The following is a 14477-nucleotide window of genomic DNA, read 5'->3' as shown; positions in this document are numbered from 1 at the left end:
GGACAGAAGTGAATTCATTTTTATTTTTTTTTCATTTTAATTTCATTAATCATATAATGTGTTGGATTGCACTACAAAAGTATAACTATTTCTAATTTATACCCATATGGCTTTATTCTTACTTCAGCTCACTGGTGAAAATGAATTCACAACACTATTGATTATGACACCATGTATCTACAGTATGTGGCTCAGACATTTTTAATTATTAGAAAATGGGCTAAAACCAATCAGCTATGGCATGCAGAATTTTCATGTAGTGAATATCTGTCAACAATAAGGACAACATTAGAAATATTATTGATGATGCTTGGGACCTTCTATGGCTTGTTGTTAGTGGTTCAACTGAAAAATAGTCACTTTTTAGAAAATCGTTTTTTCCCTTTATCTTTGAAAGGCTGTGAAATCAAAAGGCTATGAGATGCAACTTTCTATCATACAGAGGTATACTCCAGAGACACATGGGTTTCAAGGAAATGTAGTGAGAATTTGCCATACCACCTGTACCAAAAGCTATTGACATTATTAGAAGTGATGCAATTATGTATGATCGGGAGCATAAATTGTCATATTATAATATTTTATTTCAACATATTAATTAAAATGGTCGTTTTCTTGGTGGAACTATGAAGTGGAACATTTATCTGAATTAATAATGGTATTTAAACCACTCCAGAAGGCTGATATAACAGCCAGAAGTGGCTTAAGAGACATTTTAATTTAGGCGATTTTAATTTTTTTCTTCAAATGGTGTATTTACTAAATAGGCTGTAAAACCACAAAGCTATGAGATCCAGCTTGCTATCATACATGAATATACTCCAGAGACACATAGCTTTCAGAAAAATATAGTGAGAATTTGCCCCCCCAAGTGGTACCAACAACCCTCTTTTTGGGCTCTCGGCTCACGGGCTACAAGGCAAGATGATCTAAAAAGTCACCCAGAAGAGGCAAGAGTCATCCTCCCATTCAACTGGAATGTTCAGCCTACTGCAGTTTGCATGTCACAGGAATGCGTAAGTACATTAACCCGTAACGTTTTACAGCACTTGTCTTTTTCATCAATAATGACTCTTGCCTCTTCTGGGTGACTTTTTAGATCCTCTTGCCTTTTTCTTTTGTATTTGCTTGATTTGGGAACACTTGTGGTCCTTGTTGTTAGAAGAGTTGACTGCTCTTCCGATGCATTTTGGTGGGACAGAGAGACGGGGTGGGATTGGGAAATGACCCCGGCCGGACTCGAACCGGGGTCCCCGTGGGCATGAAAGCCCAAAGGTAGGGGGCTTAGCGCACTGCGGACACAGTGCCCCCTGGTGTGAGTGGATTCTGTCTTGACATATCTCTGAACCATGTTAGGCTAATCTGGTTGACCTGGTTGACCATGTTTTTCTATGTTCTCCTCCCCTCACCTGAGCGGCCATCAGTTGCCCTGTGTGTACATGTGTAATCAACCAACTCCATGATGTCGGGACTTTGACTAAATGCAGTAATCTAATAATAAACTTGGCGGGGCATAGGCTTGAACTTGATTTGTCCCATAAACTGGAACTCAACACAGCTCATCCTTCTGACGACAAGGACCACAACAACTGTTCCCAAATCAAGCAAATCCAAAAGAAAAAGACAAGAGGATCTAAAAAGTCACCCAGAAGAGGCAAGAGTCAGTCATCCTCCCATTCAACTGGAATGCTCAGCCTTCTGCAGTTTGCATGTGTAGCAGGTTGGCCCTGCCATCACGTTAGTGTGTGTGATTGTGTTAAGGAAATTAATTAAACTAGTTAATTAATTAATGAGACCACGACAAGTTGATCAGAGTTTACAATTGAGTTTTGCGAAAGGAGAGAGTGAGTAGCCCTGGAAAACACGTTCCTCGCTTGGCATCCTCGGTCTCTCTGGTCTCTCCTCCCATGAAGGCCCTTTTTTTTAATGGGCAACACAGAAGGAATAGAAAAACACAGGGCTAACATTGTTTCTTATCAGAGGACCTTGAAAGTATCTTCCTAGTCACATAGTTTTCTCTGGGGAACGTTTGGAAAGGAATAGAGCGCAACAGTATGTGAAACAAGTACAGAAGTGAATATGAAGCGAAGTCTTTGCTACAGATCATAATTATCTCTACAGATTAACAGCTGCTGATTGACAGCAATGGGCGGGCATCAATCTATTTGTATGAATGGGCCCTCGCTTCCTGTCTCGTTTCCGCCACTCATTGTTTTGGTGTGAGCCTGCGCTGCGTTGGTTGCCGAGGGGCCGCAGATGAACCGTGAGTGTGCTGTGCGTTATTTGTCATTTCATTTATGAATGTTTATTGTTTTTCTTTTTTTGCCTTTGCTGTGCTACTGTATGCTTAGTTTGTTTGCTGTGCTTCCGCATGCTGCTTACTCTGCTTACTGTCTTACTTGTTTATGCATGTTTCTTTTCAGTTTTGTTATTTGTGTGTTTCTTTGCTTTTGATTAATGTACTTTCTTTTGCATTCTATGTGTTTATTTGGGGTTAATGTGAGCTCGGGGAAAATTGTGACTGCTAGCCCCTCCAGCAGTTTGGGGTGTGTCAAGAGTGAGGGTAATGTGTATTGTTTTATAGTGCGGTGGAACATAGTATAGTGAATCGACAGCCTGGTGGTAGAAAGAAGTTCCTGCATGTGCACACGATTAAGATAAGTAGTACTACAGATAGGTTAAGGTTTAGTGATCTCAGTGGTGCCCCAGGCTGTTCGGCTAGCTCTCTCTCTTTCTCCCTCTCTCTCTCTCTCTCTCTCTCGCTCTCGCTCTTGTTCTTGTGCTCATAAGAGCTTGCTACTTTGCACATTTTATTTATGATTCATGTATGTACAACAATAAAAGATATTTAAGATATATATTTAGGATCTCTGTTAGGATCTCTCTTAGGGTCTCTGTCCAGTGTATTACAAACTTGTGCAAACTTAAGGTTTAGATTGTTCCTAGTGGTAGACTTGCTCTGTCCGTAGGTGGCGTAGTCGCTACAAACTTAGCTCCTCCCCCCATGCTACACATGTCACAGGAATGCGTAAGTAAGTGCATTAACCCATAACGTTTTACAGCACTTGTATTTTGCATCAATCAGAGACTTGACCGTTTTGATGCATTTTGGTGTGAGTGGATTCTGCCTTGACATATCTCTGAACCATGTTGATCTGGTTGACCGGTGACCATGTTTTTGTATGTTCTCCTCCCCTCTCCAGATTTCCCAAATGCACATCTCTCGCTTGTCTGAACTCTCGACTGTGTCATCCTTCCTTCAGCGCTGCCATGTCCACGCGTGGGGTTTCAGTGCAGACGTTACCACCTGCTGGATATTTTGATGAACCACTGGAGGTCATCATTCGTGGCCTTTGCCCGAAACAGACTGTGAGACTGTTGGCCGAAGTGACGGATGACAAAGGCATGAAATTCCAGTCCTCCGCTGTGTACCAAGCTTCTGAGCGAGGCGAAGTGAGCACAGAGAGCTCTCCTTCTCTGGGCGGTACCTACATCGGGGTGGAGCCTACGGGTCTGCTGTGGTCCCTGACCCCAGCGTCACCCCATAATAACTTCACATGCTTGGATGCATCGAGACCCTTGTCAGTGGATATGAAAGTGGTCAGTCATGATGAGCCTGAGGATGTATTGGCCAAGGTGACACACCAGAGGCGCTTCATGAAGTACGGTGCTGAGAGGCGTGTTGTCACAGATGGAAGATTACGGGGAACTCTCTTCATTCCACCAGGTGAGTATATCTGCTTCCCATAGAATGTTTGTCAGTCAAGGTGGGTGGGGCGTTAACTGTTATCTAAGACGAGACGTGATTGTTGTTGGATTCCAGCTATTCTACTCAAAATCCTGTATATCATTTTATAAATCATCATAAAGACTTATGTGTTAGCTGGAATCCTGTGTGTTCATTTTAAAAAAAGAGTCTGAAAGCGCTGTATCCAATTCTCGAACCGGTTTGTTTATCCAATACAATGAATGATTAAAACATTGCCAGAGTTCTGTAGTTTCCATGTTACCCTAACCACCAACGGTAACACTTTACTTTACGGATCGCTAATAAGGTGTTAATTTCATAGTAATTTCTCAGTAATTTCAGTCTAATTTCATGGTAATAACTGCTTGTTATTAGTAATAACAGCAAAATAACCATATGGTTTCCAGTGCATGGGTAACACTTTACTTTACGGATCGCTAATAAGTAAAGTGTTACCCATGCACTGGAAACCATATGGTTATTTTGCTGTTATTACTAATAACAAGCAGTTATTACCATAAAATTAGACTGAAATTACTGAGAAATTACTATGAAATTAACACCTTATTAGCGATCCGTAAAGTAAAGTGTTACCCTAACCACCAACAGATCAGAACTGACTATCTTTCCTTGTGCTCTTACTTAAAACTTCTTTCATGAGTGTGTCTGAGTCTGTGTCTGGCCCAGCCCTTAGACCTTAGGTCCATTGCAGCCATCCTGATGTTTACTTGGTGGGGTCTGGCTCTTGGTCCATCTTTCTGGTTAACGTATACACATAGTGATAAGCTGATGCCCAAACCTCTAAGATCAATTGACCATTCATCATGTAGACCTTGACATTTCATTGTGACCTTTCTGACCTTTGATGTGGTCAGTGTGGGGGACATGCCAGTGTGGGGTAGTGTGCAGGGCTGGGCTGGGGGAGAAATAGGGCCCAGACACTTTTGGCTTAAACGGGCCCCTCATAATTAGCAGCACATAATTGACTCACTGGTGGGCCCTGCATCCTTTTGGGCCCCTATTTTCAGATATGTAAAAAAGAGAAAAAAGAGGGTTTTTTATCATTTCTGAAAATAGGGGCCCAAAGGGGTGCTGGGCCCACCGGGAAATGCCCGCTATTTACTAGGCTACTGGTAGTGTCACTCACTTAGTACAGTATTTGGAATGAAATCACCAAGTTCTTTTTTGTTCGATTCACTCGCCATCTCTATGGGAGTCGACTCATTCATCTCACTCAAAGAACAGGGGACTCATACGAGTCCTATTGTTCTTTTTCGTTCGATTCACTCATCTCTATGGGAGTGGTCCCTGTCCCCAAATGGCTACATTGTATGTATTAAGGTGGGATTCCTTTTAGATTAGCCTACTTTGTCCCGGGCCCCACCAACGATGTCAGTGGCCCTGGCCCCTGGGTGTTTATTGTCAAGGCAGCTGCCTTGACTTCATCTGGCTCTCACCAGATCTGTGTGTCTGGGTTGTGTTTCTCAAAAGCATAGATTTTAGACAGTTAGCAACGTGGGTAGTTGCCAATGGGAAATTGCATTGCATTGCAAACAATAATGAAGCTAATGTAGGTAGCAACTATGATTTCAAGAAATGCACCCCTGGGCGGAATTCCCTGTTCTGTAAGGTTAGCTGGCTTGGAAGTTGATTCTAGAAATTGTGACAAATACAACTCCTTGTATCCTTGTATTTTGTACATAACTTTGCAGGGCCAGGCCTGTTCCCTGGCATAATGGACCTGAACATATACATGTACATGTGCAGAGCTCAGAGCCAAAAAGTTCTGTATCCCGAATACGAGGCTTATCCCGGTTATGATCAAATTCGGGATAAAGAGTTTATATACTTTAATATCTTGATCATATTCGGGATGATGAACTGCATATAAATGCGCTCCTTGTCTGTTGTAACTTTGCAGGTCCTGGTCCATTCCCTGGCATAGTGGACCTGTACACGTTACGTGGTGGCCCTGCAGAACCCAGAGCCAGTCTACTGGCCAACAAGGGCTTTGTGGTTCTCGCTCTGGCTTTCTTCCGCTACAAGGACTTGCCCAAACAAGTTGGCCAACTTGACCTAGAGTATTTTGAAGAGGGGGTAAACTTCTTGAAGCAACAACCTAAAGTTAATATTTTTATGTTTGTTTTTTTAATGACTGTTTTTAACCTTTGTTTAACCAGGAAAAGTCCCATTGAGTCTCAGAGATTCTTCTTACAGAGAATCCTGGCCAAGAAGCAGCAAGTACAGTAGACTCCTACTGTAATTTTGTGTACCACATGATGATCATAATTTTAATTTTTATTATTAATATTACTAAAAATCCCAAATGATTCTCTTTTTTTCTTCAAGGTGAAAGATGGTGGAGTGGGAATAATTTCGATATCAAAGAGTGGAGACCTAGCTCTGTCTATGGCTGCATTCTTGTCCACAGTGCGTGCTGCTGTCACCATCAACTTCTGTTGTTTCAACGTCGGGTTTCCACTCGCATACAAAGGCACCGTTATCCCTGCCTTCTTGCCGGACCCACAGAAAATCGTCACCACTGACCAAGGACTTGCGGATATCAGTCAGGTCAGAGAATCTATAACCAACTAGAAATGCTCTCACAGAGTGCAGACTTCTGCCAAGAAAGCTGTTTGATTGAACATTTGACTATTTTACACCCTCCTTTTTTTCAAGTCTTTCTGCCTTGTTTTTGTGGAGTTAGAAACTGCAGAGCCGGCGCGCCCAATACGCTCACTACGCTCGCAGCATAAGGCCTCGCGCGACCCGTTACGTTACTGACGTTGACAGTTTAAAAAAAAAAAAAAAAAGCCGCGAACTGATTTCATTGTTTATTATTGATTCCGTCACTCAAAACGTGAAACGTCCAACTTGAAACGACATTTTCCCTGCGGAAACGACAAAAAGAAAAAGAAAATTCATGACAATGAGCGACGAGAACAGCAGTCAGGTAGGCAACGTAACTCGGGGTAGGGTAGGGTAGGCAACCATCAATGTAGGCAACGTAACCAGAGATTTTTTCTAAAGGAACAGTAGGGTGAACATTGGTAAAGTGGGACGATTTTCGAAATTTCAGGTTTTCTGCCATTGTAGGCGAATGCCATTACATCACATGTCAAACTGTTATGTTATTTTCAAAATCTAGGGTGTCTTTAACAAAATTAAGCAGAATTTTTTTAAATATTTTCATCATAGAAGAAATTATTTTGCTTTAAACAGTTCTGGCCAAGTTCAGAATGAACTTCCTGACCACTGGTAGAGTGGGACATCGCTGCTTTTTACATTTTATTTTATTTATTACACAATTGACATGGATTTTTAAGTTTGTTATATGTGCATTTATGTAAAAACTGTTTGTTTACATACATTTTGTTACCTTTATATGAAGAATTTGTTGCATAAACCTGTTTACATGCAACGCACCCATAAACCTGATACAGCATGCATATTACTACTGAAAAAGAGACTAATACAAGATTTTATTGGTAATTTTCTTATAATAAGCAATTATAAGCAACATTTTATTGAAATATAATACACTATTTGCTGTTTCACCATAAAAAATGTGCCCTGTCCCACTTTACCAATAGCCATTGGTAAAGTGGGACAGTGGAAAATGTGCCCCTAATTAAAAATTAATGATTTTTTAACTAGATGATACTTAATGAAGTCACCTTTCATATGAAAACAGTTGTAATGTGAGAGGAAAGGGTGGTGTTGTCAACGTTTTACTGTTGTTTCGAAAGGTGTACTAGTTGAATCATAATCTGACGAGCCGTTCGTTTAGCCCATGAAACGTCAGTGCAGTCGAAGCAACGGAGGGAGTGTGAGAGAAGCGGTGCCCTTTCTGTGTGTGTGGTGTGTGTGTGTGAGTTTGAGCGCGCGCTGTTGTATGCGTGGCTGCCTCTCGATTGTTTAGAAACAAATATCAACATACACAGACATTGATTTTGGTTTTGCGCTTAAGATTTTTGATAAGACGTCCGTGCAGTCTAAGCAATGGAGGAGGAGGGAGTGAGGGAGAGAGAGAAGGAGTGCCGTGCGCGCGCGTGTGTGTGTGTGTGTGTGTGGGGGGTGATAACTATAACAAGGGGGCGCGGCTTGCTTGGATAGACCTTTGGTGAATGACTGAAACTTGTGACGAAGGTGAATCCCAATAAATAGTGAACACAACATTATTCACAATAATGTGTGATAACATTCATAATAACACATGTTATATAGCTAAATAATTTATTTTACATATGAGTTTCTTATCATAGGCCTATTAATTTGTTTATTTTTTTAAAACGTTTTAGACCAGATTACTAAAGGCAAGCTGCTAGGGGGCAGGCTATAAAATATGTTAATTTTAAATGCAAACAATTTGATGGAGCTAAATTAATTGAAGCCTTAGTTATATTTTACAGGCGCTATGCTTAAGTTTCTGACCAGCTCAGACTCCAGTCAGTCAGCCAGTGGAGGGCCAGCACAATGTTCAGGTAGTAGGCCTACACAGATGAGCCAGGTACACCTGCAGCTGATGAGGTAGTCGCATGCTCAGTGCAGCCACCGTTGTCTACATGTTCACAATCTGTTATGACATTATTGATGTTTTTGTCTCAAGAGCGCAGAAAGGGAGACTTTTGAATTAAACTTGATTTGAGTCAAATTTTGTGTCTGTGGTTCGCGTTTTGCGGTGTGTGTGGGGGTGGGGGGGGGGGGGGGGGCTGTGTGTGGGGGTCGGTGGGGTGGTTGCGCGCTTTATGAGGGCCCCTTGGCATATTTTTGCCTAAGGCCCCATGGAGGTCAGAACCGGCTCTGAGAAACTGGAATGTCAAAATTCGCCCTATATCCCGCAATGGTGGAAGAATGTTTTAAATTGAATCACTTGTTCCTTTTGTAATTTTCAACAACTCCACAAATGTAATCAAAATCTGTACATTTTTTTGAGTAATCTTGCTGACAGACAGACAACCAAACCAACACAACCGAAAACATAACCTCCTTGGCGGAGGTAATAATAGTGAGAAAGCTTGCTCATGATAGGCCAGTCAATATAGCTCTAAAAAGGTCCAAACCCGGGATAAATTGCAATAGTAATCGTTCCTAATTTAAAGTGATCCTTAAACCCCCTTGTATCACATATTAAACATCTACAGCTTTATATTTAGTGGAACATGCTTTTTTTCAAGGTCAAAGTTGACAGATTTCCCATTCATTTCTCCATGAGACAACATAGGAGATACAAGGTGAATGGGGTAAAATTTCAAACTATGACATATTCATTTGAAACTTTCACAGTTGGTAACTCACATTCAGGCAAACAATTTTTGTATTGCAAGTTTTCTGTAATATGTGTAATATGATGAAATATGCAAATGAGGTCATATGTACTGAAAAATGCGATAAAATCTGTGATAGCAGATCAAGCATAAAACAAATTGCAATAGTAATGGTTCATACATTATATTGATCCTTCAACCCCTCTGCATCACATATTCAAAATCTACTTTCATCAATTCAGTGGAACATACTTTTCCCAAGGTCAAAATTATCCGATTTTACCCACTGAATGGCAAAATGCATTGGAAATCTGCAACTTCTGACCTTCAAAAAAGTATGTTCCACTAAACTGATGTAGGTAGATTTTTCATATATGAAAATTGAAGTAAATGTGATCTCATTGCATATTTAATCATCATATTTCAGACAACTTGCAATACAATTTTTTTTTGTCTTTGCTTGAGTAAATTACTGTGAAAGTTTCAAATTGATATCTCATTGTTTAAAAATTTAGCCTATTCCCCAAGTATCTCCTATTGTCTCCCTATGGGAAAATGAATGGGAAATCTCCAACTTTAACCTTGAAAAAAAGTATGTTCCACTAAATATAAAGCTGTAGATTTTTAATATGCTATTTAGACATACCTAGGGATTACAAAAAAACATGGAATGATTACTATTGCAATTTGTCCCGGGTCAAACGCTAAATTGACTGGCCTATGATGCCTGCAGTTGCCAACATAGGTGCAGCACTACCCAGACCAGTGAAAATGAATGGGTTTCAATGGAGCTCCCTAATATTTTTTTTGTCATTGTATATATCTTTTTTACCCCAAAATATTGATATTAAATTCGAAACTAGTCTTGTAAAAAGAACTCATTTGAGCATTTTGTTTGATAAGATTTTATTGCACCTCTAGGTTGTTACATAGGCCAACTGAGTCGACAAGCTATATTTGTGGGGCCAAATCCATATACAGTACATTAGCAGAATGCTAGTCAGTACAAGTCGAAATCTTTTGCTCTGATGGAAAAACTATACACCCAAAGAACTTGACAATACCTCATCTTATATAATACCAACCATAGTTCTTATGTGTATTTATGAGGTTGATGACGGGAGATTGGAGTAAAATATATTTTAGCACGTAGCCCAATTGACTCCATTTAGGTTTCCCAGTCATCACTTGCTCGTGGTCGCCATCTAGGTGGAACTGCACGTTTTTGATGGAACAATAGGAGCCAATGGGAGTGAGTCTTCTCATGTTTTCTACTTTCTCCGGTGCAGATCATGCCAGCTCCCAGCACCAAGGAGGCCTTGGCCTCTGCCATTCCCTTTGAGCGTGCCACGGACTGCCACTTCATGTTTGTGGCGGCGGAAGATGACAAGAACTGGGACAGTGTCCTGTACGCCGAGCTGGCCGCCCAGAGACTGAGGGATCATGGGAAGGGGGAGAATGTTGAGGTGGTGCGGTACCCCAGGACAGGTCACTTCCTGGATGTACCCCACATGCCCTTCTACCCCTCTGGGTTCCATGCCATAGCCGGGACGGTGGTGGTGTTTGGAGGCGAGGCCAAGGCCAACGCCTACGCCCAAATGGATCTGTGGGAGAGAGTGCAGAAGTTTTTCAGGAAGCATTTAGACAGAAGCGACCCGTCATTCCAAGCCAGGCTGTGATAGATTTAGTGGGGCGATTGCAAAATCTGCAGTGCACTATTTGAGGGATATGAACATTCAAATTGGTTTCCATAGAACCGCGTCATAGCTCGTCAAGCGCTGACATTCGCTCTGGTCGCTCAGGTCGCTTCACTCCCGGCGAATTCGCTTTGGTCGCTTTATTCGTTGAACCTCCATAGAGAAATAGATGTCCGTCGCTCTAGTAGCGTAGGTCGCTCGTAGTGTACACATAGCTTTATAGTAGTAGAGCGTGCAATCACTGCATTCATGACCATACAAGCTAGCTTAACCGATGGTCGGCGGACTGATGTTTCATTATGTAGCTACTAGGCCTACATCTCCTCAGTGCATTAGTTTCTGTTTGCATTCAACAGATGGGGCCAATATAGGGAAACAAGCATCAAATACATGAAAAAGGCAAAAGTTTAGAAATCTTCTATTAACTTCTATTGTTTTACACCAAGAATAAATAACGTATAAGTAACTGTTTGGACACATAATGTCCATCACCTCACATGCACAGTTTGCCTCCATTTGGGTAGTATGACTAGCTTTGCTTCCCTACAGTGTTTTGGGCTTTATGTAGGATTTAAGTTGTTGGACTTGCAGTAGGCCCTACATCTAATGAACTAAAAAGTGTTGTCAGCCAACTTGACTGTGAATATTGTGAAAGTTTAGAATCGATTCAACTGAGCTATTATGCCTTTGCCCTTATGTGTTTAGAGTCAAATGGGATTACCATATCACTAGCTTGTAAATATGAACATCTGATCTGGAAATTGTCAATGTAGCCATGCACACACATCCAATTCTACAGGATAAGTAGAGTAGAGTAGACAAAAAGTCAATCAGATAATAACAAACAAAAATGTACACTGCAGCTGCCCTTTGTACTTCTTTACTTCTCTTCAGCACATGGGTGTGTAACTGGAAGGATCCAGTGAGTCACAGTAAATTTATGGCTCTTTCAAAATTTCGAGAATCCCAAGAAAGCTGAACCTAAAACTCGGGGAAAGTCGGCGTGAACATTTGGTGACGCAATGTCAGATCGATAATTATCGAAGTTGATCTCAGGCGGAAGTATATAACAACGAGTTCCCGAGCTTATGTTTTGTGTGACGACACACGCATCATCAACATGGCGCCCATGCATGCAACTGGCATATAAACAGTATCATAAATGCTAAAATATCATCTTGTAATCACTATCAACAACACCAGTTAATGTCATTCAATTGCAGATGCACATATGTCAGTAAAGCTGGTCTCTGACTGTTTAATTTAGCTTACTTCAGCTAAAATGATATGTCGTGGATGTGGAGGCTCAAGTGGAGGTGAAAAAAAGAAAAGAGGACCAAAACAAAACAGACATGATTTCCGATTGTTCCGGGATCTGTGGCGTTCATGCGCCAAACTCCAGAACTCTGTTGTCATGTGAGCAGTGTCGTCAGCTGTCTCGAGAGGTCCCGAGCCCGTGAAGGCAACATTATTCTTTCTACAGATCATTTACCATTTTAACTAATTCAATGTGCTTTTCCTCTGTACGGTACAATGTATTCAATAATAATAAAAAAAAATACGGTACAGAAATCACTGTATTCTCACCTGTATGAAGTTCTCTGCATGGCTTAGAATAAAAAAGTACTAGATCACTTGTAACAAATACATTTTTACATCTCATCTGTCAATCTGATTTGGCACGTCTCTGATTCCTGATGCCAGTTAGAGCCCTATGATAAGGAATGGCAACTGGAGGCCCGGGGGCCACATACTTAAACAAACTACTAAAACATAATTTACTACAGAATCAATCCATAGTTATTGTACTGTTGGCCGATAGAGAACACTCCTATTCCTTCCAAACAACATCAGCTGTCAGTGAGCAAATAACTGCACCTCAAACTTTGCGAGTTGCAGTCAAATCCATGGTTATATGGCCGCACAACGGTGGCGATGAAAAAAATGTGGCCCTCCTTATCATTGTCGTGGATTTCATCTTGGGAGAAGTCAGCCCCCAGGCACAGTCAGATGGAGGTAGACCAGATCAGAAAGAAATGCTGCCCAAACCGTTCTACTCGTTGATGAAGACTTTATTCGCTCAGATTGCATAAAGAGATGTACAGTACACTGATGCGAATGCGCTGCAGGAGACCACCGGAGCAAAGAGAGCCGCGACGCCCAGAGAACAGTAGGGTCGTCCCAGAGGACTTTCCCAAACTGAACCCCACTTTGAATCATCCCCTTTATATACTATATGCTTATCTCCTCTCTCTCGGTTCCGTGGGTACATCTAGAGCGTTCCCGCTCACAAAGTGCACTTTCTGGTCATAAGTAAACACATTAGAACCCGTTAATTGACTCGGGTTAACATTTAACGATGGATGGAAGTTTCCATGTCTGTGACACACGTGTACATTTCCATCATCAGTACATGCATGCCATCTTACACCTAGGCAAGACATCAAGATATACATATGTCAGTACATCATTTCATATAAATGTAGCGTAGTTAAAAACTTGTATGTGTGTGGACATGGTATGTGTGTAGCGTGTGTGTGTGTGGTGTGTGTATACCTATGTTCCTCCTTGAGCATCTTCCTAGGTCATGCTACTTCTGTGTTACTACATCACTACAGACCGCGTACAGACTTCAGGACCTTGGATAGTACCATGCATTACCTGGGCATATCTTTTCAGTACAGGTTCTGACTTCTATCTATCCCTATAGGTTTTTCTTTAATGCTTATACAACTGCTTCTGTGTGTGTGTGTCTCTGTCTATGACTCACTTGGCATGTGTGCTTGGAATACACGTGCTTAAGCGAGGCGCCTACCCTTGTCATTATTGACCATCTGCTCCTGTATTAGGAGCGTGTCTGGACTACGTATTTGTCTTTCATGTCAGCAAGGCACAAGCTGCCTTTTTGGGCCTACTTCTTCAACAAAGGCACATGCGGTGTAATTGGGCCTACTTCTTCAACAACTAGTTTAATTGCTGTACTGTCTGTTATACACTTTACTAATCTAACATACCATACCTAAGTTAATTAACTAGTGCCAGACATCACCCAAAAACTCCCACATCATCAAAGTTGCTGATGCCTGGCTGTGCTGCATCAGCTCGCCCACTGTAAATGATTGGTATTCAGAGACGGTAAATATGTAGGCACCAGACCTCATTTCTTTCTGACACAAATGCACATGCTCATCAATAAAATAACTTTTTTGTGTGTTTATGGTTTCGTTGTGTATGTACACACACACACACACACACACACACACACACACACACACACTGGGCGTGTGCCATAGCTCTGCATTTGACAGGACAAGTTGTCACTGTATCTTCCTCTGGCAATGCGCCAGAATGCCTAATTTACCTGGTAGTGCCACAGCATTTGCCACAAAAATCAGGGATTGCACATACTGGCCCAATCTCAATTCACCCCTTGGCAATACCCCTTACCCCTCCCCCTCGGTTTTGTGTAGGGGTATCCCAATAGTCGTTAAGGCAGAGGGGTAGGGGTAAGGGGGAGGGCTTTGTACCCCTCAAAAAGGAGGGGTTGGGACAGGCAGACTCCGTTTGGAGGGGTAGGGGTAGGGGTAGAAAAATACAAATGGGATTGGGCCTTTGTTACCTTTTTCAACTCTTATGAGTTAGCAGGTATGCATCCAATAGACGTTGATACTATCCACATTTGTATAACGAATATTTGCCTGGATGTATTTTGTATTTTGCAAATTTGGGTCAAGACAGAAATGCAAAATTGGTTATAGGCACCTG

At 41.6% G+C, this 14477-nt stretch overlaps 1 protein-coding gene across 3 annotated transcripts; it reads left to right on the top strand.

Annotated features, from left to right (window-relative positions):
• The first annotated feature begins 922 nt into the window (after window positions 1-922).
• LOC134461613 (acyl-coenzyme A thioesterase 1-like) lies at window positions 923-12343 on the top strand. 3 transcript variants are annotated; one of them, XM_063214506.1, is made up of 5 exons: window positions 923-1016; window positions 3204-3727; window positions 5670-5872; window positions 6098-6319; window positions 10305-12343. In XM_063214506.1, exons 1-5 carry the CDS (start codon window positions 979-981, stop codon window positions 10692-10694), a joined length of 1377 nt encoding a protein of 458 aa, XP_063070576.1. In that variant the 5' UTR covers window positions 923-978; the 3' UTR covers window positions 10695-12343. The 3 variants fall into 3 exon arrangements, with proteins under 3 accessions (XP_063070576.1, XP_063070574.1, XP_063070575.1); XM_063214504.1 differs by having other exon boundaries at window positions 5670-5989; XM_063214505.1 differs by lacking the exon at window positions 923-1016 and adding an exon at window positions 3019-3028 and having other exon boundaries at window positions 5670-5989.
• Window positions 12344-14477: the final 2134 nt, after the last annotated feature.

Source organism: Engraulis encrasicolus, chromosome 13 (genome assembly GCF_034702125.1).
Source record: "Engraulis encrasicolus isolate BLACKSEA-1 chromosome 13, IST_EnEncr_1.0, whole genome shotgun sequence".
In the NCBI taxonomy this organism is placed as follows: Eukaryota; Metazoa; Chordata; class Actinopteri; order Clupeiformes; family Engraulidae; genus Engraulis; species Engraulis encrasicolus.
The sequence above is the reverse complement of the archived record's forward strand: the minus strand, read 5'-3'. Positions and strand labels throughout refer to the sequence as shown.